Raw genomic sequence first — 23,391 nt, 5'->3', positions numbered from 1 at the left:
CTTGTGAAGCAACTAAGCCCAACTACTCAGCATTTCCAGGTCCAGACAGAGAAGCTGATATCAGATTTCCTGCCTGCTCTCATTTTAACATTGGTTGGCCTAGTAGGAACAGGGTTTCTGGCAAATGTTTGGATCTATAAACAACAGCAGTCTCTTTCTTTGACTCTGCTGCATAATGTGACCTGAGTCAGTATGTGTTTATGATCCATTTAACTGCAATGTGCCATCTTTTGTTAGTGTTTTTAGACAAGGTCATAAATCATAACATTTGTTTCTGAGTGCTACCAAAAAGGAAGCATTCTTACTTTTCAGTTATCATGTTATGCAAGAATAAGTCTACAGATTCAGGATACACACTGCCAAAGTAAAGCTTAAATGGAGAGGATATTTGGTGGTCTAATAACTGCTTAAAAGGCTAATTCAGAGTCTAATACACTGAACAATGTATCTTGCCTTTGTTGAGTTTTGTTTATGGGCCCTAGTAATATGCACCGTTACATGTCATCACACAGCAGTGGAAACTGTCACTACACTCTCTGATATCACCTAAAGGGACTATGTATTGTGTAGAGGTGTGCTGCTTCCTGTCTGACTTCTGATGGTTGTGATTTGGTTGTGAGTATTCGCCAGTTTCCTCTGAAGATGGGCTCATCTCACAGTAAGTACAGCTTGTTATAAATAGCTGTTAGTTAGTTGTAAGGTTGGTGATTGAAAACTTTTATTTTTATGCTAAATCATACAAAATCTTTCAGATTAAGTGCACAATTTATGTTTAATGATAAATGTCTTTAATAACAAGAACTGATGGTTATCTGTATAGTAGTACTCACAAGGATGGTAGAAAACTGAGTGGGATTCACAAACATCAGTTCCAGTTCTTTAATCTGTCCTCAGTTTGTTGTAGTTTGAAAACTAGAGGAGACTGAAGTTTTTGTGGCTTTCCTTTTTATGAGTTTCACCAGCCTGGGCAAGAGTGTCCTGTTTTCTTTCTTGTGGTTTTCACTCCAGGAGAAGGATGTTGGACGTTGACGCAAAGATTCCTGGTAGAAGAGGTGTGAGAAGACTGGGGCTGATGGAGTCATGTCTGGTAACCAAGGTGTCTTTTTCTTCTTTATCTGTTATTATTGGTAGTAGAGGGACATTTGAGGCTTTATAACATGTTTGAATGCAGACATATGTCTTTTTTCTGTTCTTGTCGAAGCCACGTGTTCGAAAACAATGTCTGTGCACCCAAAACAAACCAAATTATCAAAAAAGTATGCATGCTGAACTGAAATGTTGTGGACAAGAGTCAATAGAAAAAATCTCACTCCTCTTTTTTCAGGCCTGAGACCAACACCTTAGCTGGGAATTTTGAGCAGGTATGTGAAGTCTCCTTTTAGGGGTTTTGCTCTCTAACTGGAGAAAATGTGTTTTGAGCCATTGATCATCTTGGCCTGTAGATTCCATGTTTTTCATCAGTTTGTTCTTTAAGCTTCCTGGATCTTGCATCTAACGAACTATTACTGGTGTGCTTTATGCTTTTGTCTGGCAATTACACCAGTGTGCATCAGAGACATATTCTCATGGGAACTGCAGGCGTCACCAGCTAAGGCTTCAAAGTTTGGGACAGCAGTGGCACTAACAGGAAGTGTTCAGCTTTACTTTCTGAGAAACTGGCTGTAGTCTGCCATTTATCATTTTCAGCTGCATCTGGTTTGGTTTGCTGCACCTAGAGAAGAAACACTAGATGGTCTTTAGTTTTACACCACATACACTACAGGATTGGGAAGTTTAATAGATTTGTGGCTTTTTTCATCTTCTCTGTATTTTGCTTTCCTAATTGTCTGCAGTCTTGACTTTCAGCTTGACAAAGCCAGAGCACTCAGCAGAAAGAAAAGAGAGGTTTGACATCTTGTTTAATATGTTTTAAAGCTCAAAATCCTGTAAAATACTTTTTAGTGGGTATACTGTATTTAACATCCAAGTGAAACACCCTCAAGGTGCATAGGTCAATCAACAAGGAGCCAAATGTATTCAAATAGAATCATAATCACAGAAAAAATACACCTGGATTAATTTGAGAAAGAAGACTGGATTGAATGGTTAGATCATTTCTGAAAAGATTTCAGAGTGAAAGATGTGAGATGAATTGTGAGTCTGCTCTGGTGATGAGACTACATTTACAGGTCAGTTTGCAAGAGGAAGGTATTTACAGCTTCCAGGAAAGAGTATGAGAAGAATCATGATCAAGTCACGTGCACTGTTAGTTGTATAGTAGAGCCAAAGAAACTCAATGTGAAGAAGTGAATCATTTTCCATGAATAAAGGCACAGCTACAAAGTTCATTTGAATGTAGCGAATGGCTTCCTGTACTTGTTCAAATAAGTTGTACTGTCAGAACACAGCAATGTCGTGTGGGACTCCTGGGGAACATACTGTTCTTACAGTGTGGCAGGCTGGAATTTGACTCATGACTGTGGGTATGAGAATCACTTCCTCTTTCCCAGTAGTCTCTGTTACATGTTGTATGCATAGTTTATACGACAGTCAATACAATTAGTTCAATGCTAAATTGAAATGAACACATACTGTAGTGAGTTATTCCTCATCTATTCCCATCTTTCATCCCACTGTTTGCTGTTTGGTGTAAGAAGCTTGGATTTGTAAAAATAAAAATAAAACCTAAAATAAGAATCAAGGTTTCATAGTTGAAATCTTGTCATTGCTCCTGTTGGAGACAAATATCTGTGCACGCTCCTCAGACTTAACAAGGCAAATGTTTTCTCCATGTGAACTCTAGTTTTAACTGTCCCCTGCACTGCTGAAGTCGCTATGAAAGGTAGTTTGATGCTCTAAATGTCCAGTGGCACTGCACTTGGGATTGGCTGTAACTCAGCCATACTGGGCATGTACTGTATGTACTGTAGTGTGCTTACAAACAGATCTATTCCACAGTGACAGATCCATCAACAAGGAAAAGGGCAGCTTGTTTTCACAGACTAGCTCAACCATATTTTAGAAAACAATGTTCATGCTTAATTCTGTGGAATCGTCATTTATGTGTCTGGATTGCTGTTTTTCTCTGCCCTGTCTGTGTCTCTCCTCTTTTGCTAGGAAATTCTGGCCATCATAAAATAATAACACGTATAAAGCACTTTTGGTTTGATTTGTCAGACTTGGTACAAAGCTCAGTACAGTCTGAGTATCACAAGGGCATCTTGCAGTATAGACACTATAGAGACATTTGGAAAAGCCAAAGGACCACTTTAGTCTTTTGCAGCCACAAGGGTTAACTTGGATTTGAGCTTTGTAATAAAGGTTAAATCCAGCATAGCTAATAGCTAATACCAAACAGACTATGTTAAAAATGCACTGTCTGTGTTAAAAGGTTGATTACTGATTTACCACTGGTGGTATTTAAGCATGCATATAGTTTCATTTTTTTCTGCTGAGGTCTTGAGATATCTGCCCTTGAGAGTTCAGCCTCTACCCCAATGACAGTGGAGGTGAATGAACTGATTTTTCAAAACCTCAGTACACAAAACCCAAACTATTTGCATGTACTGTGAGTAAATCAGAAAAGATCATTTTCTAATTAGTGTGAATCGACCCTTTAACTTCTTTAACAGAAACAGAACACCTACTACTTCAACTTGTACTCTTACATGGCTTAAAGTTACCTGACCTCACTTGCTACTACTGACTTTGGTGGTATTCTAAAGGCTTGGTTTTATTATGTATAGCTGAGAATTGTTTGGGGTTAAACAAGACTATTTACTGAATTAAAACTGAAACCCCAGCCACATGAAGAACTCTGAGGGAGGCTCAGACATGGTTTTTAGTTTTGGTTTTATTGGTACAGAAGTGACTTCTGTGCACGAGGTCAATTTCAGAAAGACTAAAACACATTTAGGTACAAATCCTCCAAATTAAAGTATAACCAGAAGCTGTCACTGTGTGTGCAAATTGAGTGGCAGGTGTGGTGATAGGTCACTGTGCAGCTAGTGTGCATACACATGCCTACAGTGCAGCTGCGGATGTGTTGCAAAGCATGCGCTGTTAGTTAGCACCCTAAAGACTTTCAGCCGATTATCACGAGTTACTGCACCACAAACCAGTTTCCTTTGGGTTCTGCTGTACTGTGGCGAGCTACATGCATTATCAGAGTGGATACACAGCAGTCTAGGAAAATAGCATTTATTTTATTTTTAACTTTGCCCTTAAGCGTTTTCTCAGCCATCTTACATCACCACCCTCCTTCTTCTGGATCTATTTCATCCTGATGAATAGAACTGGAACAAACTGAATTCAATACACTACTGCCATAGCAGGTCCTCTGGGTCTGTATACTGCTAAGGCAGCAACACAATAGACAGTTTTAATTGTACAACAGGTGGAACACTAACAGAACAGATTCACTCTGATTTTACAACCCCCACCTCCCCCTCCTTCTTTGACTTTTTCCCTGTCCTCATCTTTGAAACATCCCATTCCTCCCTGCATAGTCTAGTCACTGTAAACAGTCAAACGTTTACTACAAACACATCCAGCAACCCCCTCACATCAGCCAGCCTACAAGAACAAGCCTTCCTCCTCCCTCTGAACTGCAGTGAACAGGAAGACCACTCCTTGGTTTTGTGACTTCAGGGTCATGAGTGTCCTTAGATGTGAGATGAATTGTGACTGAAGTGAGACTCATCAAACTGAAAGCCTTTGCACAAATATACATCATCATTTTTGTCAATTTAGACTTTTTTTGTACCAGCTGACCGACCAGTTGAGAAATCACTATGTGTTCAAGGAGGTGTATCTCAGGGGCATTCTGTGGCTCACTCCTTAATTAAAACTATTTTTTGGTGTTCCAAGTGGAAATGCAGAACTTGTGTCTCCTGTTAGTCTATCAGCTGGACCAGTTAAATATGTGTTTGTATCTATTTGAGGTTTAATAGCAGCCGAACTTTGACCAAGTTTGGGCAGGAAGCCCAAATCTCAGCGGAACACATTAGAGGACTCAGGCCAGACTGGGTCTCAAATGAGATTTTTGTGTTTTTCTCAGGATGATTAACATATTAATCCTTTAACAGCTGTATGGGAGCAGCAGGCCAGTGACATTTGAAGCAGTGCAGCAATACACAAAGCAAACACAAAGGTTGAGCATCATGAAAAATTTTCTAGCACCACTTGTTTGAAGTGATAGGTTTTCACAATTAATTGATTTCGCAATCTTTTTCTCCTTTAACAGGGCACACTGACCTCAGACAGGGAGGGAAAGGTAAAGGCTCAGTGGATTCCTCCTTTTGCATTCCACATGTTATCTTTGCTATGAGCAGCAGTTTTGTCCAGCCTCTCTCTGAGTCCTCATAGAAAAAAGGTCAGTCTGTTTTAATCAGCTCCTCAGTCTGGTTAATCAGCTTCTTTTCTTCTATAGCCTTTGTTATTCAAATGCTTCATTCGGCTTTAGGCAATCATTCACTTGCAGAACTAGGCTTTTACCTTTCTAGCTTTGTCTGTTTTTAATTCTATCATTATGCCTTTTTCTTATTTGTTCATTCCTGTTTGTACAGTGAACGAAGCGCACACAGACAGTGCAAACAGAACAAACAGTCACAGAGAGTCTCTCAAGTTTCTCTGGAGCTGAAGAGCATGGTCATTTGGATTTGGTTGTCCAAAGCAACTGCCTGGTGCATGTGAAGGTCAAAACTAAGCTTAAGGGGAACAGAATGGCTTGAGTAAAGAGAATGAGTAAGAGTGAAAGAAGACAGGAAGCTGTGAGAGCAAAACAGGGAAGTCGACCGATTTACCACTCCCCTTTCTCCTGTACTCCTCCTCCACCATTACTGGCCCCCGGTGCACCCCCCACCCCTCTCCAACATACAACTCACCTGTTCAGTTTCACCCTAACCCACCTCCCCTCCCCCCAAGCTCCTCCTTCAAGGCAGGTGAGCCAGTTGTGGTTATAAAGGGTTGTTATTGTGAAGTAACCCGTCTTCTCTGCTCTGGGGAGTGCGGAAGACAGGAAGCAGCAAGGCTGAGAGAAGAGAGAGAGAGTGTGTGACAGAGAGAGAGAGAGAGTGAGGCGGAGTAGGAAAGTTGCAATTTAAAAAGACAATTGGATTGACTGTTCTTAGACTGACATTGCAAGCATGGGGCTGGGAGTAAGTACTGCCTTCTCCCAACTTTGTCACATGTTTTGGCCTGATTTCTAAAACTTTTTTGGTTAAGATTAGTCTTTGAGCTGAGACCAAGTTTTGGTCACAAGTTAGTGGTTAAGCTTGACATATGTGGATTGCCTGATGTACTTTGTACCTACGTTTTGAAATCTGCTGTGTGAGCGCACAGTTTGTGGCTTAGTGTTTTTCACAGATTAGTTTTGGGAGCTCTTATCCAGTTGGAAGTGTAATTCAGAGTTCTTGGAATAACTATTAATACTTTCTACAGCACGTTTGAATGGCAACATTGACACTGTTCTGTGCACTAACTGGTGTATTCAGGGCATTCTCCCACATGTGCTCAGTCTTATTCAGGAGCTCATTTTTGTCTCTCTGTCTTCAATCCAGAGAGGGAAGGATGAGTACAAGCTGGCGCCAACCTCGGATGATGGGGTTAAGAAAGGCAAGAAAGGCAAGAAAGCTAAAGAAAAGAAAGATATGGAAGAACTGAAGAAAGAAGTTGACCTGGTGAGTGCATTTATAATAGCCTGTAAATATTTGATTGGAGCTATTGTGATTATGGCAAGATGATACATGCCAAACCCTACAAAACCCAGCTTAATTAAACAGAAAGGAACAGGCATATTCCTAAAACACCTTAAAAAGACCTTCTTAAACTTTAAAGCCATTTCCTCCCATATGCACTGCTTGCCTCATACTTTTATTCTGACCTTTATGTCACTGCTACTGTGACACAATCACAGCTGAGACAGCCTCACATGAGATGTAGCAGTCTGCCCATATTTTATAAAGATTGCTACTTACACCATAATACATGCTGTCATATGTTAAGGAGTCCAAAGCTATACTAAACTTCTAAGTCATGCTTATCTACAGTAGGCTAGCTTTCAGTGCTGAAATGTTAGGTCAGAGGTTTTGCTGCCATTCCAGAGTCTTCAGTTTCTCAAAACATACAAATTAGTCCTTTTTCCACAGCCAGTAAGCTTATTATTCTGCTTCTTTTCTTTACAAACCTATATTAGTTTATTTAGAAGAGCAAGTTCACTTTATCTATAGCCACTTTCATCATAGCTACTTTGGCTGTGCAGAAATGTGCAGAGTTGTAAAGTTGCATACATGGAGGTTTGGCTGGGCGTAGAGAAGTAGAACAGTTGGCCACTTTCCACTGGTGTCAGCTTTTTCTCAGTGTGAATCTGTGGCTGACTGAGGTCATTTCCCAAGGTCATTGTGGTAGGCTAATTAATGTTTTCCTACACTGACTTTAAATGTACAGTGGCGGTGTTTTGTAGGCAGAAATACAGTCATTAAAGATGTCACAGTTTCATCTGTAACCCTAACTGTTTGCTAAAACTGTTCTCATGCGTGTATATGTCCATAAACCTGACAACGTGCCACTTAACTAGGATACATCAATGTCCTTGACAAGGCCAGGTCATGAGGAGGCAGACTGAACTACACCATTAACACACTGATGTTGTTAGCTTGGTGCAGTTTTTCTGTATGATAGCAAAGTAACTTTCAAAAACTAAAATTACAATAGAATATGAATACTGTGACCTTTTGCCAGTTTTATAATGAATTCTTTAGTTACTGCATGTTTCTGTGGAATTCATCAACAGTATGTGCCAAAAGTCGTCCAGCAGGTCTCAGTACTTATGAGGTAATACAATTCTCATCTAGATTTCAAAGTCCTGAAGGGCATCTCAATGCCACAGCAGCCATATCACCAGTTTATCATCATTTCCAAAAACTTAGCATATAATTTACCACAATTAACAACAGGTGCTGTGTTTCATGTGTTTCTCAACAGTTGAAAGTTCATTGTGTCTGGAGAAAAGGTTAGATTAATGAGTTATAATCCAGGGTGGCTAAAGAATGATATCCCATGGGGCTGTAGTAAAGCAGTAGCAGTGGGTTTCTGTGGGCTCATGAAGCTGATTTTTTATTGATCATTGCACTATGGTACAATTATCTGAGGTTCCAAAGTCCAGCTTAAGACAATGGAAACGATTCCCATAGTAACACAAATCAGCCAGTGATGTGAAAAAAATGTTACCAGGTCCAACACAAAAGTATAAATACAGAAGAATCATTTGGTTGAGTTCATCATCAGTGGTGGCTGCAGTTTATTTCCTAAAGTAGTCCAGAACATGTGTGTTTATGAACCAGAGTATCAAAGCTAGTGAAGAACGTCAACTGCTGGCAAACACTTTAATACACCCAGGTCCAACACAAAAGTATAAATACATGACATGACAGTGTCCCATTTAGTTTTAAGTGGAATTTCAGTCTGACGTTTGAGTTTAACGTCTTCATCTTCTGGAGTTTGGAGTAAATGCTGTGTGACATTACATATTTACACAATATTCATTTCAATGACTCTGCAGCTTTCAGCTGTTTGTGGAAAAAATGAGCCCCTCTACATTTATATGTACTTTTTAGAGTCACTGGAGAAAGTGGGTATAACTGCACAGCTCTGCCTGGCCTTTCACAGTTTAGTGTTATAAGCAAAATGTCATGCTTAATATGCTATACATTCATTTTTTATTCATTCCATCAGTCGTTTATTGATTCTTTCATTATGGACTAACAGTTAGCTCCAGATTTTATATTTGCACATTGAAAGCAGTGTTATAAGAATGTGAGCATATCGCTTTTGCCGCAAATCATAAGTAATTACTGAGAAAAAATATTATTAATACCATGCTGACATGGAAACTGACTTTAGATGATCGCTCTTTTACTGGTCTATTTTGCAACCTTGATTTTAAAGCTGTATACAAGATCACTGTTGACATACTGGTCACAACAAGAACTCATTTTTGAGACCAGTATGTCACCACAGAAACCAGTGTAGGCATCTTTATTTGGGATGTTTCACTGTCTTGCATTGTGTAAAAGGATTAGAATATGTTGTTGTTTTGCAGTATAAAAATGGAAGGTGGGAGTCAAATGTTATTGCAGATCATCCACATTATATCAGAAAAATCTCTATTCATTCTTTCACTGTAGGCGTTATTCAGCAAGATAGTGTAGGCACGTGGATTTCTCAGCTTCTCTGGCTGTTCATTTGCAGATCCACTTCTATTTGCATTTTCCCCTGCTCTTTAAAAATAAAGACTGCTACTGGATGAAACCCTTTTTAAACTATAGAAGCAACACTTCTAAAATCTTCCATAAAATAAATGTTGATGATGTTGGCGTGAGAATGGGCTGCACTCTTTGGTAAGCTCCAGCAAAATATCAAACACATGAGCAATCCACTTGGGAGCAAACATTACCATAGCAGTTGGGTGACATAGATTCAGCTGTACAGACTATTTGTTCACAGTAAACTGACTGTTTGGATGGAGCCATACGAAACCAAGCATGCGGTGGCTTGGCCATTGTGTTCAGTGGGTTTCAAGTCATCAGCTGTTTTATTGAAGTGTCTGTTTGATTCATCTTAAAATGACATGGTATGGAGTAGCAGCATGCACCCACAATCCTGATCAGATGGCCGGTTGTGCCTCGTCATCTTTATGTTCCCTGTGTCCCTCTGCAGGACATGACAGGACATTTTTAATCCTCAAAGGAGATAATATCTGTGGTTTTAAAATTACAGGGATTTTGGCTTGGCTTTTACACAATCTCTCTCTCTCTTTTTGTCCATAGGATGACCATAAGTTAACCATGGAAGAACTTCACAGAAAATATGAAACCGACCTAACCAGGGTGAGCACCTTCTGTGTGTGTTTGTTTTTGAGCGTGAGTGAGTATGTCGGTGCCCCCTGGAGTTACTGTACTGTTGCTAGTGACAGTTCCACAGAAGCAGATAAGCCCAGAGCCCGGGGAAATTCTCACAGCACACAATGAAGTCAAAAGGACAGAGAAACATTTTACACTGACAAATACTGTCATGTATCTGTCCCACAGATTGTTCTAATATCTTAGAGTAGTGCAAACTAGTGCAGAAGGTGATTTAGCTGCATATAAGTTCATCCAAATTACATATAACTCTCATACTTCTCTAGACCTTCAAGTGGTGTCTAACCATGCACATTTGCTTTATTTCTCTAGAAATAATTATTTTGCTTTATTTCTCTTTTTGATGTGTCTATTTTCTGGCTTCACCTCAATACAGTGGAATTTTTGTCTGTAGTGCTTAATGTACAGAGAAGCGACATTTTTAATATTAAGGAACCCTTTTAGTCTGAAGCAGTGTCCTTCTTACTCTGAGTAAGTTCCCCAAAGATATGTCAAGTTGAAAAAACAGTTCTCTAAGAGAGGCATATTTTGCTAATGCTCTGTAAACATACTATCAGCATTCACTATCAACAGATAGTAGTAGAAAGTAGGTCCAATAAAAATGTTCACAGAGAAGCCTGTGTCCAGAACAAGCAGTACACAGTTGTTGTTTTAAGAAATACTCATTACTATTTAACTTTTTCGATACAATTTTTCAGTGCTTTGAGCACCACAGACAAAATCTGTTCTACTGAAGTGACAGCAGAAAATGCTGAGAAGACTGTCTTGAGAAATGAAGAAATAAAACTTTAACTATCTGCCCAGTTCAAGTCAACAAGTGTGTCATATTATAAAAGAAAGGGAAATGCAGCTATATCTGTATCAGCCATGGTCTCCATTTAGCTGAGAACACATAAACATATAAAGAATCCCATTATGCAACCCAGTACAACCCCACAGGGGCCAAATGCTTGACTGCCGCTGGTTATTTGAAGCCTGATCTGTCTGAGTTTGCACCAACACAAAGAACTCATTCATACAGGAACACTGGTCGGATTGACCCTAGCAACAAGACAAAAATGCTGCCTTTCATGTCTGGTGTCCCTCCACAGAGACCTTCAGTAGCCTTACTCTCAATTTACTTTATTGTTTTTGTGACCTTGACCTTGTTGAAGTATGCTATTCACTGATAATACACCTGATCCTCCTGTCTCACACAGTTTCCACAAGCTGTGATTTACCATAAGCTTTTAATGTCTAATTACAGAGAACTGTGAGAAGTGAAACCTGTAATTGGAGGATTTCTAAACATCTTTCTTCCTGTTGATATGGTTTTTTTGTTTTTCTTTCAACCAAACCTTAATCAACCACTTCCTGATCAACCAATCAGTCAACCAATGTACCCGTTCACCAAATTAAACAGTATACCACTCCACACTCCAGTAAACAAAGACAAGAACAGCCTCTGAGTCAGAGCCAGAAAATGAACTCATGTTTTTTAAAATGATGATCCTTTGTTTAAACAGACGTGACCACATACATGCATCAGGTGAGATAATTATCCATTACTCAATCCCATCTCTTTTTCTTTCTGTCAGCGTACCAGGCTGGTGTGAGGAAATGTGCAATCATTTAACCAGTGTGCAAAGTGAAACCTTTGGCTGTCTTCTTGGGTCTCTTTTTAGGGTCTTACTGCCTCCAAAGCAAAAGAGATCCTGGCTCGAGATGGCCCAAATGCTCTCACGCCTCCTCCCACAACACCTGAATGGGTCAAGTTCTGTAGACAGGTAAAAACAAAAAAAGTTGCTTCTTGTCTGAAATTCACAGTCAAGAGTGAAACATTTCCCATGCAAAACACAAACTTATTTTAAATATGCCAATTTTTTGGGGAATGCAAATGTACTCTGATTCACTGTAGCCAGTATAATCAGCAAATTATTGAAACTTGAAAGCTATTTCATATTGTTTACAGCTGTTTGGTGGTTTCTCAATGCTGCTGTGGATCGGTGCTGTCCTCTGCTTCCTTGCTTTTGGTATCCAGGCTGCCTCAGAAGATGAACCTATGAATGACAATGTAAAGATGACCATGTCAATTTATGATATGTAAATTTTACCTACTGATTAAAGACTTAACACCAACAAAGATGAACTAACCAATAATCTACCTGCAGTTGTACCTGGGTGTTGTACTGTCTGCTGTCGTCATCATCACTGGCTGCTTCTCCTACTACCAAGAGGCCAAGAGCTCCAAGATCATGGACTCATTCAAGAACCTGGTCCCACAGGTGAGATAGAATGCACTGAAAAACTAATTTAGTTGTTATTGTTCCCAAATTGCTAATTGCTTTATAATCTGTAGTGGTTGAAAAGGCTGGACATACCAAATATATATGTTGTACTATGGTAAGAAGCGGTATTACTTCAGCAGCTTTATTGCACTGATGACACATTCTTCCATTTATCACTTGGTTTGCGCTGGTAATAAAAGCAAAATCTATATAAAATGTCTTAAGTTCAGAAGTTGCCATAAAACCTTATATTTCACCTTTGGTCTTGTAGCAAGCCCTGGTTATCCGTGACGGTGAGAAGAAGAGCATCAATGCTGAGGATGTGGTGGTTGGAGATTTAGTGGAGGTGAAAGGTGGAGACAGGATCCCTGCTGATCTGAGGATCATCTCTGCCCATGGCTGCAAGGTCCATCCCTCAGGAACTTGTTTTAATCTCACCCAACAGTCATTCATTATGTAGCGGTGGTTAGCAGGAAGCTACCTTACAGTAATGTGTGTTAATAGTTTATGATTTACTCACAGTCTGTCAGTAGTTAATTTGCATAACATCCGATGGATGTTTATCAGTTTTCTTCCTGTGAGTCACTTCCTGACTAGATTTTGTTTAACTCGCTCAAACTCAAAAACTTGTTTGCTCCTTAGATTCATTTTTTTAAGCCAAAATGTATCATCCACCACCTTCTTGCTTTTGTTCTCAACAAATAAGCTAATAAATAAATAAAATAAAATAAAAAACCATGCAGCATACATTCTATATTATATTCTTATATATTTTTATTACATTGCAGCATTTGCTGCTTAAAGTGCCTTAGATTTTGTGTTACTTATTTATCTACTTTATGTTTCACTTGTATTTTTTGCCATTCATGTGGACGGCAAAGTAAGAATTTTCATTGTACAGGGAAACACGTTTCCTAACTGTACATATGACAAATAAACACTTTGACTTGACTTGACTTAACTTGATTTTCATATTAACCTGAAGGCATCCTGTTATTCTCTCTTCTCTGGAGATCTTTGGTATTTTATTCTGGTTTTATTTTTCCTCCTTCAGGTGGACAACTCCTCCCTGACCGGTGAATCAGAGCCACAGACTCGGACTCCTGAATTCACCAACGACAACCCACTGGAAACAAGAAACATAGCTTTTTTCTCCACCAACTGTGTTGAAGGTAAACAATTAGTGATCTTGTATACAGCTTTAAACTCAAGGCTACATAGGTTGGGCCAGTATAGGGAGGCAGTGTAAGTTGATAATAGATTTGAAGTCTGAAGAAAAAAAAGATCTAATCATTTAATAAATAAACTAATCTGAAGAATATTTTATGTCCACACCTAACCTGAAGGCACAACAAATCTCTTGCTCTCTCCAGGTACTGCCAGAGGAATCGTCATCAACACTGGAGACAAAACTGTCATGGGTCGTATTGCTACCCTGGCTTCCAGTCTGGAGGGTGGCAAAACTCCCATTGCCATTGAGATTGAGCACTTCATCCACATCATCACTGGCGTGGCTGTTTTCCTCGGCGTGTCCTTCTTCATCCTCTCACTCATCCTTGGATATGGGTGGCTGGAGGCTGTCATCTTTCTCATTGGTATCATTGTCGCCAACGTGCCAGAAGGTCTCCTGGCTACTGTCACTGTGAGTTGTGGTGTTTATCTTCAGCTGGAATCTCAGTGTGTACAATAAATGCCTTGATGCAAAGTAAATGTAATCATTTGACTTCTGTTGCTAGGTGTGTCTGACTCTGACTGCTAAGCGTATGGCCAAGAAGAACTGCCTGGTGAAGAACCTGGAAGCTGTGGAAACTCTGGGCTCCACCTCCACCATCTGCTCGGACAAGACTGGCACCCTGACCCAGAACAGGATGACTGTGGCCCACATGTGGTTTGACAACCAGATCCACGAGGCCGACACCACAGAGAACCAGAGCGGGACCTCCTTCGACAGGAGCTCAGCCACCTGGGCTGCCCTGGCCAGAGTTGCTGGACTTTGCAACCGTGCCGTCTTCCTGGCTGAGCAGAGCAACCTTCCCATCTTAAAGGTAAACGGTTTATTGTGTGCAACATCTTCCTATAAGCTTTTACAGCTGTTTTGATCTAGTCCACTCATTCTGTGTTCAGTATAAATAATTTAACTTTGCAGGACAATATCAATGACTTTGGCTTTTGGTATGACACAATTCCTTAGCCCTGGCTGTAAACAACCATGGAGGTGAATTTAATTCCTAATGGAATGTTTCTTCCTTAGAAGATTACCTAACTGGATACTGTAGCCAGAGGAGGCATGAGATGCAGTTACTGTCTGAGAGGGGTCTTGGCATTATAATTTGGCAAGGAACTTTTTTGATCCAGCACAATATAAATACAGCCAAACTGCACCACAAATCTTTCTAAAAAGCACTCAGCATAGTTAGGTTTTTTTCAGAAATATATAACTGGTGCAGTAGCAGGAGATGGCCAGTCAGACCCACAGGCTTATTTCCTAATGAGCACTGGCAAGTTTATATCTTTCTCAAACTGCACAGTTGGGGAATAATTAAATATAGCACAATAAACTTTGTATTGCAAAATTATGTACCAAATATGCATTCGAACTTGGACTGGATGAAACAGCCACATAGTGCTGTCTTTTTGTGGAATGGATCGTTAAGCTGATCCATAATCATCTGCGATTGATGCTTATACAGCCTCAGATGCTGTAACTGTAAAAGTCTTATGTAAATTAACAATAAATCCCCATAGCCAGTATTGTCCTTTATACAGTAGATTCATCTCTGTCAGTTTTCCTGAAGCTTTAGTTTCAAGTAAATTCACCTCCAATGGAAATAACGATATGAAATATTTTCCTATCTTTGTTGCACTGACTGTCATGTACAATATATTGTAAATATATCAGAGATGTCATGTAATTAGACCCCCTGAAACAATTCTTCGATCCATTTCTCAGAGAGAAGTAGCCGGCGATGCCTCAGAAGCTGCCTTGCTGAAGTGTATTGAGCTGTGCTGTGGATCCGTTAAAGACATGAGAGAGAAATATCCCAAGATTGCTGAGATCCCCTTTAACTCTACCGACAAATACCAAGTAAATAGCTCACACAGTGTCGAGTGCTATGAAAACAACTTAATATTTGTAGTAGTAAGTGTTGACTTACGCCCTCTAGTGCTTGAGTTTAGTGGTGTCTAGTCAAGTCAAGTCAAAGTGTTTATTTGTCATATGCACAGTTAGGAAACATGTTTCCCTGTACAATGAGTGAAATATAAAGTAGATAAATAAGTAACACTAAATCTAAGGCACTTTAAGCAGCAAATGCAGCAGTATAATAAAAAATATATAAGAATATAAGAGAATGTATGCTGCAAGGGAACAGCATGTGCAGCAGTCAGCAGTCAGTGTGCAATTATGCATGTGCAAACTGAGAATGTAGACAGTACAGGTCGACAGTACATGACCTATTTCCTGGTAAACTCCTGTCAGCTGTTTAGGAGTCTCATGGCATTGACAACATCGACCTGTTAAGGACTAATGACTTAAAGTCCAACTCTGAACATTTTAGATTTAAACTGAGTTTTGCTTTAAATAAATATTTGGTAATAACATTAAAAGAGTTATTTAATTCCAGCTTTTCTACTTGTTCCACAGCTCTCCATTCACAAGAACACAACTCCTGGAGAGACCAAGCACCTGCTGGTGATGAAAGGAGCCCCAGAGAAGATCTTGGAGCGGTGCTCCACCATCATGATCCAAGGCAAAGAGCAGCCTCTAGATGAAGAGATGAAAGATGCTTTCCAGAACACCTATGTTGAACTGGGTGGACTTGGAGAGAGAGTACTTGGTATGTTCAGTTGTATTCTTATCTTCATGTACTAAGCTGTTTTACCTGGAACTGGGAGGCCTGGGAGAGAGAGTACTGGGTAAGATTTATTTCTTAAATCCTCATGTTTTCAATTATTTGTGGTATACTGTTGCGTCCCTTCACTAAATGACAAGCATTTGTCCTTGTCTTATTCAGGTTTCTGCCATTTCAACCTGCCTGATGACCAGTTCCCAGAAGGCTTTGCTTTTGACACTGATGAGGTGAACTTCCCCACTGAGAAACTTTGCTTCATTGGCCTCATGTCCATGATCGACCCTCCTCGTGCTGCTGTGCCTGATGCTGTTGGTAAATGCAGAAGTGCTGGAATCAAGGTATGCGGCTACAGTGTCTTTTAAATGTGCAATATATTCAAAAGAATATTGTGGTTTGCAGGCTTCTGCAAGATGGTGATTTGTAAACCTCAACACAAAGATCTGTGTGTCAAGTGTTTTGTGTTGTCTCTGTTCCTCAGGTTATCATGGTCACAGGTGACCATCCCATCACGGCCAAAGCTATTGCTAAGGGTGTGGGTATCATCTCTGAGGGCAACGAGACTGTTGAAGACATTGCTGCTCGCCTGAATGTACCAGTGGCAGAGGTCAACCCCAGGTTAGTTCACCTGACTAGCTTTGAGCAGATTTTGTAAGCATGAGTATGAACTGTATCTTAATCAGAATCAGCTTTATTGGCCAGGTGTGTTGGACGTGAGGAATTTGACTCTGGTACAGCGGCTCTCAATGTGTACGTACAGTACATATCCTTATGTACAGCAATAGCAAAGGGCAAGTAAACAATATACCACTATAAGGCTGTATAGTATAACAAAATAAACAGTATAAACAATGCAAACGGACAAAGGAATGTTCATTAGGTAACGAGATAAATATAAAAATAAAAATAGAGTACTTGAAAAATAGAGACCTGTACAGATCTGTATAATCTGTACAATGTATGTTTACAGGTATTGCACTGAGGCTATTATCCAGTCATACTGCTATGGGTTAAGTGTTAATCAGAGTGACATCCCGGGGGGAGAAACTGTCCTTGTGCCTGGTTGTCTTGGCGCACAGTGACCTGTAGCACCATCCAGAGGGGAGGAGTTCAAACAGATTGTGTCCAGGGTGTGAGGGGTCAGCAGTGATCCTCTCCGCCCTCCTTTTGACCTGTGAAGTGTACAGGTCCTCCATGGAAGACAGGCTCACACCAGTGACCTTTTCTGCAGTCCTGACTGTTCGCTGAAGTCTGTACTTGTCCTGTTTGGTTGCTGAGCCAAACCAGACAGTGATGGAGGTGCAGAGAACAGACTCAATGATTCCTCTGTAGAACTGTATCAGCAGCTCCTGGGGCAGGTCGAACTTCCTGAGCTGGTGTCAGAAAGCTAGTAATCCAATCACAGGTGGGGACAGGCACAGTGAGCTGGGTCAGTTTGGAGTGGAGGATGTCCGGGATGATGGTGTTGAACACCGAGCTGAAGTCCACAAAGAGGTGTTGCAGGATGTAATGCAGTGCCATGTTCACTGCATCGTCCACTGACCTGTTTGCCCGGTAGGCAAACTGCAGGGGGTCCAGCAGGGGGTCAACGATGTCCTTTAGGTGGGCCAGCATCAGTCTTTCAAAGGACTTCATGACTACAGATGTCAGGGCGTCAGGTCTGTAGTCGTTCAGTCCACTGACGAAGGGTTTCTTGGGGACTGGGATGTATAAAATCTGCTTTCTAAATGTAGCATAGCTCTCAAATTCTGCTTAGTACCAGTATTGCTAAATGCAAACTTAAATCACAGTTGGCTAAGGAGGCCCTGCAGTCTTCTCAGCCAGAAAATCTTTTACCATTAATTCACAGATGACAAACAAATCTACATGTGGCTCTGAGCCTGTGGCTTTACTGTTTCTTCATCAGCAAGTTTAGCCTGTGTGTTCACATTGCAGTCACGCTGTAAAAATACTGACATCCTTGAAAGATTCCTCATGCAAGAGATGTATGTTTGATGAGAAATGTAACCGGTGTCAGTGGGTCATTACACTACCCTGTATCTTCTGCAATGGCACTAAATGTGTGATTCATTGTCTGCAGAAGGTTTAATGTTACAACATGTACCCAAAGAAGCAGAACACTTTGTTGTAAATTGAGCTTTTTGTTGACAATGCCACATACTGTCTGATTTCTCAAGGAAGTTCTTTTTTCCCAGTTTGCTTTTTTTTTTTTTAATGACCAGACTGGTTCCCATCCACAGAAGCAAGATGCTGGATTTCACCTTTTGTCCTAATGCTACTGTGGTTTCCTGTGCAGGGACGCCAAGGCCTGTGTTGTCCATGGTGGTGAGCTGAAAGAGATGACCCCGGAGCTCCTTGACGATGTGCTGAAATACCACACAGAAATTGTCTTTGCCAGAACCTCCCCTCAGCAGAAACTGATTATTGTGGAAGGTTGCCAGAGACAGGTTAGCTTCACCTGGAATTCATGACATTTTCATGGACTCAAATTGGGAACGCCTTCTATTATGCTGTATTTATTAATATAAAAACCTAAATCATGCACTAAGTGAACATTTGAATGCTCATCTCCTTTCACTTCAGGGTGCCATTGTGGCTGTAACAGGTGACGGTGTGAATGACTCTCCAGCTCTGAAGAAAGCTGACATTGGTGTTGCTATGGGGATCGCTGGGTCTGACGTCTCCAAGCAGGCCGCTGACATGATCCTGCTGGACGATAACTTTGCCTCCATTGTTACTGGAGTAGAAGAAGGTGTGACCTACACTGGGATGTTTACCTGCAGAAATGTGAGCATGTACCAGCTTAGTTTTCTCACAGTTCTCACAGTTTTAATTTCTAAATTACTTTGTCAGGCCGTCTGATCTTTGACAACTTGAAGAAGTCCATTGCCTACACTCTGACCAGTAACATCCCTGAGATCTCACCCTTCCTCCTCTTCATCATCGCCAACATCCCTCTGCCCCTCGGAACCGTCACCATCCTCTGTATTGACCTGGGAACTGACATGGTGAGCTCTTTACCTGGTCATCTGATTAAAAAAGTGTCAAGCTGCTCAATTTACAAATGTGTCCTGACAGCCAGATCTAATCTCTGTTATTATGATATTTTTAAAAAGGTTACATTTTGTTAACTTAGGTGTTCAACTGACTTAACTAACTTCCTTTTTATTCACTTCCTGTCTCCCAGGTCCCTGCTATATCTCTGGCTTATGAGGCAGCTGAGAGTGACATCATGAAGAGGCAACCCAGAAATCCCAAAACAGACAAACTAGTGAATGAAAGGCTCATCAGTATGGCCTACGGACAGATCGGTAAGTACAGTATAATTAATAAGTCAATAATATATTTGTTTATTATGTTTGCTGTGCACCTCTTGCCCCTGCAAAAAGTGACAAAGTGAAGTATATATTATAGTTACTGATTACAATATGTTCACTGTGTCAGTACTGGTTGGTGGTTGGTGTGGGAAATCCAAACATAATGTCTCCTGCAATGTGGCTGATTTATAGAAGCAGCATTTCAATGAGATTTAAAACACTTGCTCATCTTTTGGAAACACAGTGACCACATAAAGTTTAACTGCTTTCCTGCTTTGTTAGGAATGATGCAGGCCACAGCTGGGTTCTTTGCATACTTTGTGATCCTGGCTGAAAATGGTTTCCTCCCCATGGACCTGCTGGGGCTCAGAGTGTTCTGGGATAACAACCATATAAATGACCTGGAAGACAGCTATGGACAGCAGTGGGTCAGTACATCCAGTGGTTTTAATCATGCTATCATCTGTCATACGTGGTAATGCTTAAACAAAAATGAATGGTTCATTTGAATTTCAAGGAGAATAGAAGAAATGCTAATGTGCTGTCAATTTTATATATCCTAGACATATGAGCGCAGAAAGATTGTAGAGTTCACCTGCCACACAGCATTTTTTGCCAGTATTGTGATCGTCCAATGGGCCGATCTGATCATCTGTAAAACCAGAAGAAACTCCATCATTCATCAGGGAATGAAGTATGTACACTTGGCAATATATACTGTATAAGACCTTTAAACTACAGACAGTGACTCCAAACCTGATATCCTCACATGATAAATTCTAGGTACTTACATAGATTCTTCAGCACAGGGAGTCTGTAGTTCCAACAGGTTTAATTATTTCATTTTACACTGGAATGTCCTCTGCTTTTTGGCAAAATGTTGGGATAATGTTGGGCAAACCATCTTATGTACTCTGGTCAGGGCAGAAAGCAAATGATCACTCTAGGTTCTGATCACTACATTCACACAGAAGCAAAAACTACCATTGAAAAACCTGACAAAAACAGTATGAATAAAAAAAACAAAAAGACAAATCTCATAAAAATCCCATTTCATCTAGTTTTATTCATGAAACACCAGATGATCTAGATTATGTGTGTTTCTTTGACAGCAGTGTAGTCATTAGTATTCATCAAATACTAAAATAGATGAAAATGAATTTTTAAACTGTTATTGTTTTGTGGATCCAGATTTTTCTTAAGGAAATATATTGATTGCTTTAGAAAGTTTCATTACAACAGTAACTGCAAAGAATGCATTCAGGCTAATGTACAGAAAACAGTACATTTTAGTAAAATGGTGCTGATTGTGTCAACTCTTTGCGTCCACAGGAACCGCATCCTGATTTTTGGTCTGTTTGAAGAAACAGCTCTAGCTGCCTTCCTGTCATACTGCCCTGGCATGGATGTGGCCCTCAGAATGTACCCTCTCAAGTGAGTCTGTTACACACGTATACAAAAATATACTCTGATTTTTGTGTCAAAGGTACACTGAGTTTATTTTTAAAATATGGTGAGCAGGGAATCTATAGTCTCCTTAATATGCTTCCCAAGATATCTTCTAGGGTTTTTCATGTAAATGTTCTGAATATTTGGTGTCTGTCCATATATGCAGGGGTGTTCATGAGCACAAAGTGTGCCTTAGGTTTATCCCTACTAAGCTGGTAATCTGTGAAATACTTTTTTCTGTTTCTTGATGTTACTGTAAGTCCCACAGGTTCCTTATCAGTCAGTCAGTGCTGTGTGTGTGTGTGTTAGCTTTATTATCTTCTAAAGAAATATGGATATTATGTAGTGTCACTGGTAAATTCCACTTCAGAGGCAGAATGAAGAACAACACGTTCTCGACTGAGGAGACTCTGCCCAACAGAGAAAATGAGAAAGCAGTAAGGGCAAGAAAAGCTCATTAGCTCAGGAGAGTACACACACACAGATAGGCTCTGATTGTCTTCTTCTCCTTGTTATTGTTTTGAATCTTCCCTTTTTTCCTCACCACTTTTTTTCTGTTTCATCTGCTTCTGTGTCCTTTCCTCCCCCACCCGCTCACCCTTCTCTTTGGAAGACTGATGCTTGACTGACCTGGGCTTCTCTTTCTTTCTGTTTCAGTAACTGTCTCCTCCTTGACCTTGTCCTCCTGTTCCTATTTCTGTCTCATCTGCTCTCTGTGTTTGTGTCTCTCTTTTTTGTTTATTGATGCCTTTACCTCAGAGTTTCTTTCTGACTGTAATTTATGTTCAGAGTTGACTTGGAAGGGTACCTTTTGCTAAGAAGAATCCAAGATGTATTTAACCATATTGTAGAATACTAAAGGTTTTCATTTTGAGAAGATGTTTTAAATGGCTGTACATACTGTCTCGCCTTAAATTTAGTGTTACTTATTTATCTACTTTATATTTCATTTGTATTATGTGGCATTCATGTGGACGGCAAAGTAAGAATTTTTATTGTACAGGGAAACACGTTGCCTAACTGTACATATGACAAATAAACACTTTGACCTTGACCTACTGTGACATTTGAAGCAGTAATATCAGAGTGCCCTCTCCTGACCTTTTACTTTTGTTCCCTGTAAAGATGAGATTTAACTTTCTGCACCAGTTACACCACTAAATCTGCAAAACATACTGGTATAAGAAACAGTATCACTGAGAAACCATGCATTTGGAGCTTTGCATTATCAGGCTTTTGAACCTGTCGATATAGAGATGAACATATCAGTCGACCATACAGTTCCCTGTACTGATGTTACAGACTAACTGAGCATCTCTAAGGGCAGAGACACTCCAAGCCAACCCACCTTACGACGTCGATGGCCGACCATCGGCTTGTTGTGTCTCTGCCCTAACAGCGCTTGAATAAGTGCTCTTGCCACATTTAGGTTGTAACTCAATCTCCCTGTCCCTCCATCCATACTTTAGGCCATGGTGGTGGTTCTGTGCCTTCCCCTACTCCCTCCTGATCTTCGTTTATGATGAAGCCAGAAGATACATCCTCAGACGCAACCCAGGCGGTAAGCCCTCTACAGTGGTTTTAACACACATTTTTGCCTGTTGTCTTTAATTGGAGGTGAATGTAAAAGGATGAGGAGGGCAGGATTAGTTCATTTTGTTCAAATGGGAAATTAGTACAGGAAAATCAACTGGCTCAGTGGTTTCACTAAGACTTGGTTGCCAAATATAACCAAAGTGGGGAAAACAAGATAATACTGACATTCTAGCAGTTGACACATGTTTAGACTATGCAATCTGTATTGCCCCTCCCTTACTAATGCGATGCTACTGATGACAATCAGTAGCTTAATACAGAGAGCTGAGATGAAAAATATGTATGTGCTTAGCTCAAGCATTGTATGTCCCCCTGTCCTCTTTTTGTGTACATGCATGTTTCCCTTCCACACAGTAGGATTTGAACCTTTAACCCAGCCATTGTTAATGCCTCGTTCCACCCACTGAGCTGAGCAGAACCTGCATGCAGGGCTGGCTCAGATGCAGCTGTGTTTGTACATGTGTGAGTGTTTGTGTGTCTGCTACATCTGAGCCCCACGGCACAGATTGGTGAACATGCTACTATCTATCCATGGTCGATAAATGTGTTCAAATCTGAGGGGAAAATAAGTTAAACTGACACAGTTTCACATATCTTATGTATTTTAGGAAAGTTTTTTATAATACAGTTTTATTGAACTGTGTTTACATCTACTGTTGTAAGAGCCAAAAACACAGTGTAGAACTGGCTCCAGGGTCACATCAGTGTCAGTTGCTCCTTTTAATCATTTCTCCTGAGGGAGATTTTGTATGACCTCTAGGAAGAGGCTGAATTTATCATCCCATCATCCCAAAATCTTTGTCCCTAATTCTGTCTCCTCTGGTTCCTAGGTTGGGTGGAGCTTGAGACATACTATTGAGTCAACTGAACATGAAGGGAGCAGTCACTGTTTCAGCATTATTTAATGCCAGGTTACACAACTGTCTGAAACACAGAAACACCACACATGGATAAATTAAGAATATGTTGATGTATATGTCCTTCACAATAAAACATTTCTGTACCACTGTGCACT

The 23,391-nt window shown here is 40.3% G+C and overlaps 1 protein-coding gene and 1 long non-coding RNA gene across 3 annotated transcripts; both read left to right on the top strand.

The window, feature by feature from the left end:
* The first annotated feature begins 903 nt into the window (after nucleotides 1–903).
* Nucleotides 904–5,260, top strand: LOC109971954 (uncharacterized). Its single transcript, XR_002276620.1, has 3 exons — nucleotides 904–1,096; nucleotides 1,325–1,361; nucleotides 5,225–5,260. It is a non-coding gene; the product is annotated as an uncharacterized LOC109971954 (long non-coding RNA).
* A 75-nt stretch (nucleotides 5,261–5,335) lies between these two features.
* Nucleotides 5,336–23,387, top strand: LOC109971953 (sodium/potassium-transporting ATPase subunit alpha-1). Of its 2 annotated transcripts, none has more exons than XM_020620527.1 (23): nucleotides 5,336–5,353; nucleotides 6,540–6,659; nucleotides 9,807–9,866; nucleotides 11,564–11,665; nucleotides 11,851–11,952; nucleotides 12,050–12,163; nucleotides 12,438–12,572; nucleotides 13,221–13,338; nucleotides 13,540–13,808; nucleotides 13,903–14,211; nucleotides 15,117–15,251; nucleotides 15,810–16,002; nucleotides 16,180–16,355; nucleotides 16,496–16,632; nucleotides 18,311–18,461; nucleotides 18,598–18,766; nucleotides 18,868–19,022; nucleotides 19,202–19,325; nucleotides 19,614–19,759; nucleotides 19,895–20,025; nucleotides 20,664–20,765; nucleotides 22,250–22,341; nucleotides 23,207–23,387. In XM_020620527.1, exons 2-23 carry the CDS (start codon nucleotides 6,630–6,632, stop codon nucleotides 23,233–23,235), a joined length of 2,979 nt encoding a protein of 992 aa, XP_020476183.1. In that variant the 5' UTR covers nucleotides 5,336–5,353; nucleotides 6,540–6,629; the 3' UTR covers nucleotides 23,236–23,387. The 2 variants fall into 2 exon arrangements, with proteins under 2 accessions (XP_020476183.1, XP_020476182.1); XM_020620526.1 differs by lacking the exon at nucleotides 5,336–5,353 and adding an exon at nucleotides 5,973–6,137.
* Nucleotides 23,388–23,391: the final 4 nt, after the last annotated feature.

Source organism: Monopterus albus, unplaced genomic scaffold (genome assembly GCF_001952655.1).
Source record: "Monopterus albus unplaced genomic scaffold, M_albus_1.0 scaffold240.1, whole genome shotgun sequence".
Taxonomy (NCBI): Eukaryota; Metazoa; Chordata; class Actinopteri; order Synbranchiformes; family Synbranchidae; genus Monopterus; species Monopterus albus.
The sequence above is the reverse complement of the archived record's forward strand: the minus strand, read 5'-3'. Positions and strand labels throughout refer to the sequence as shown.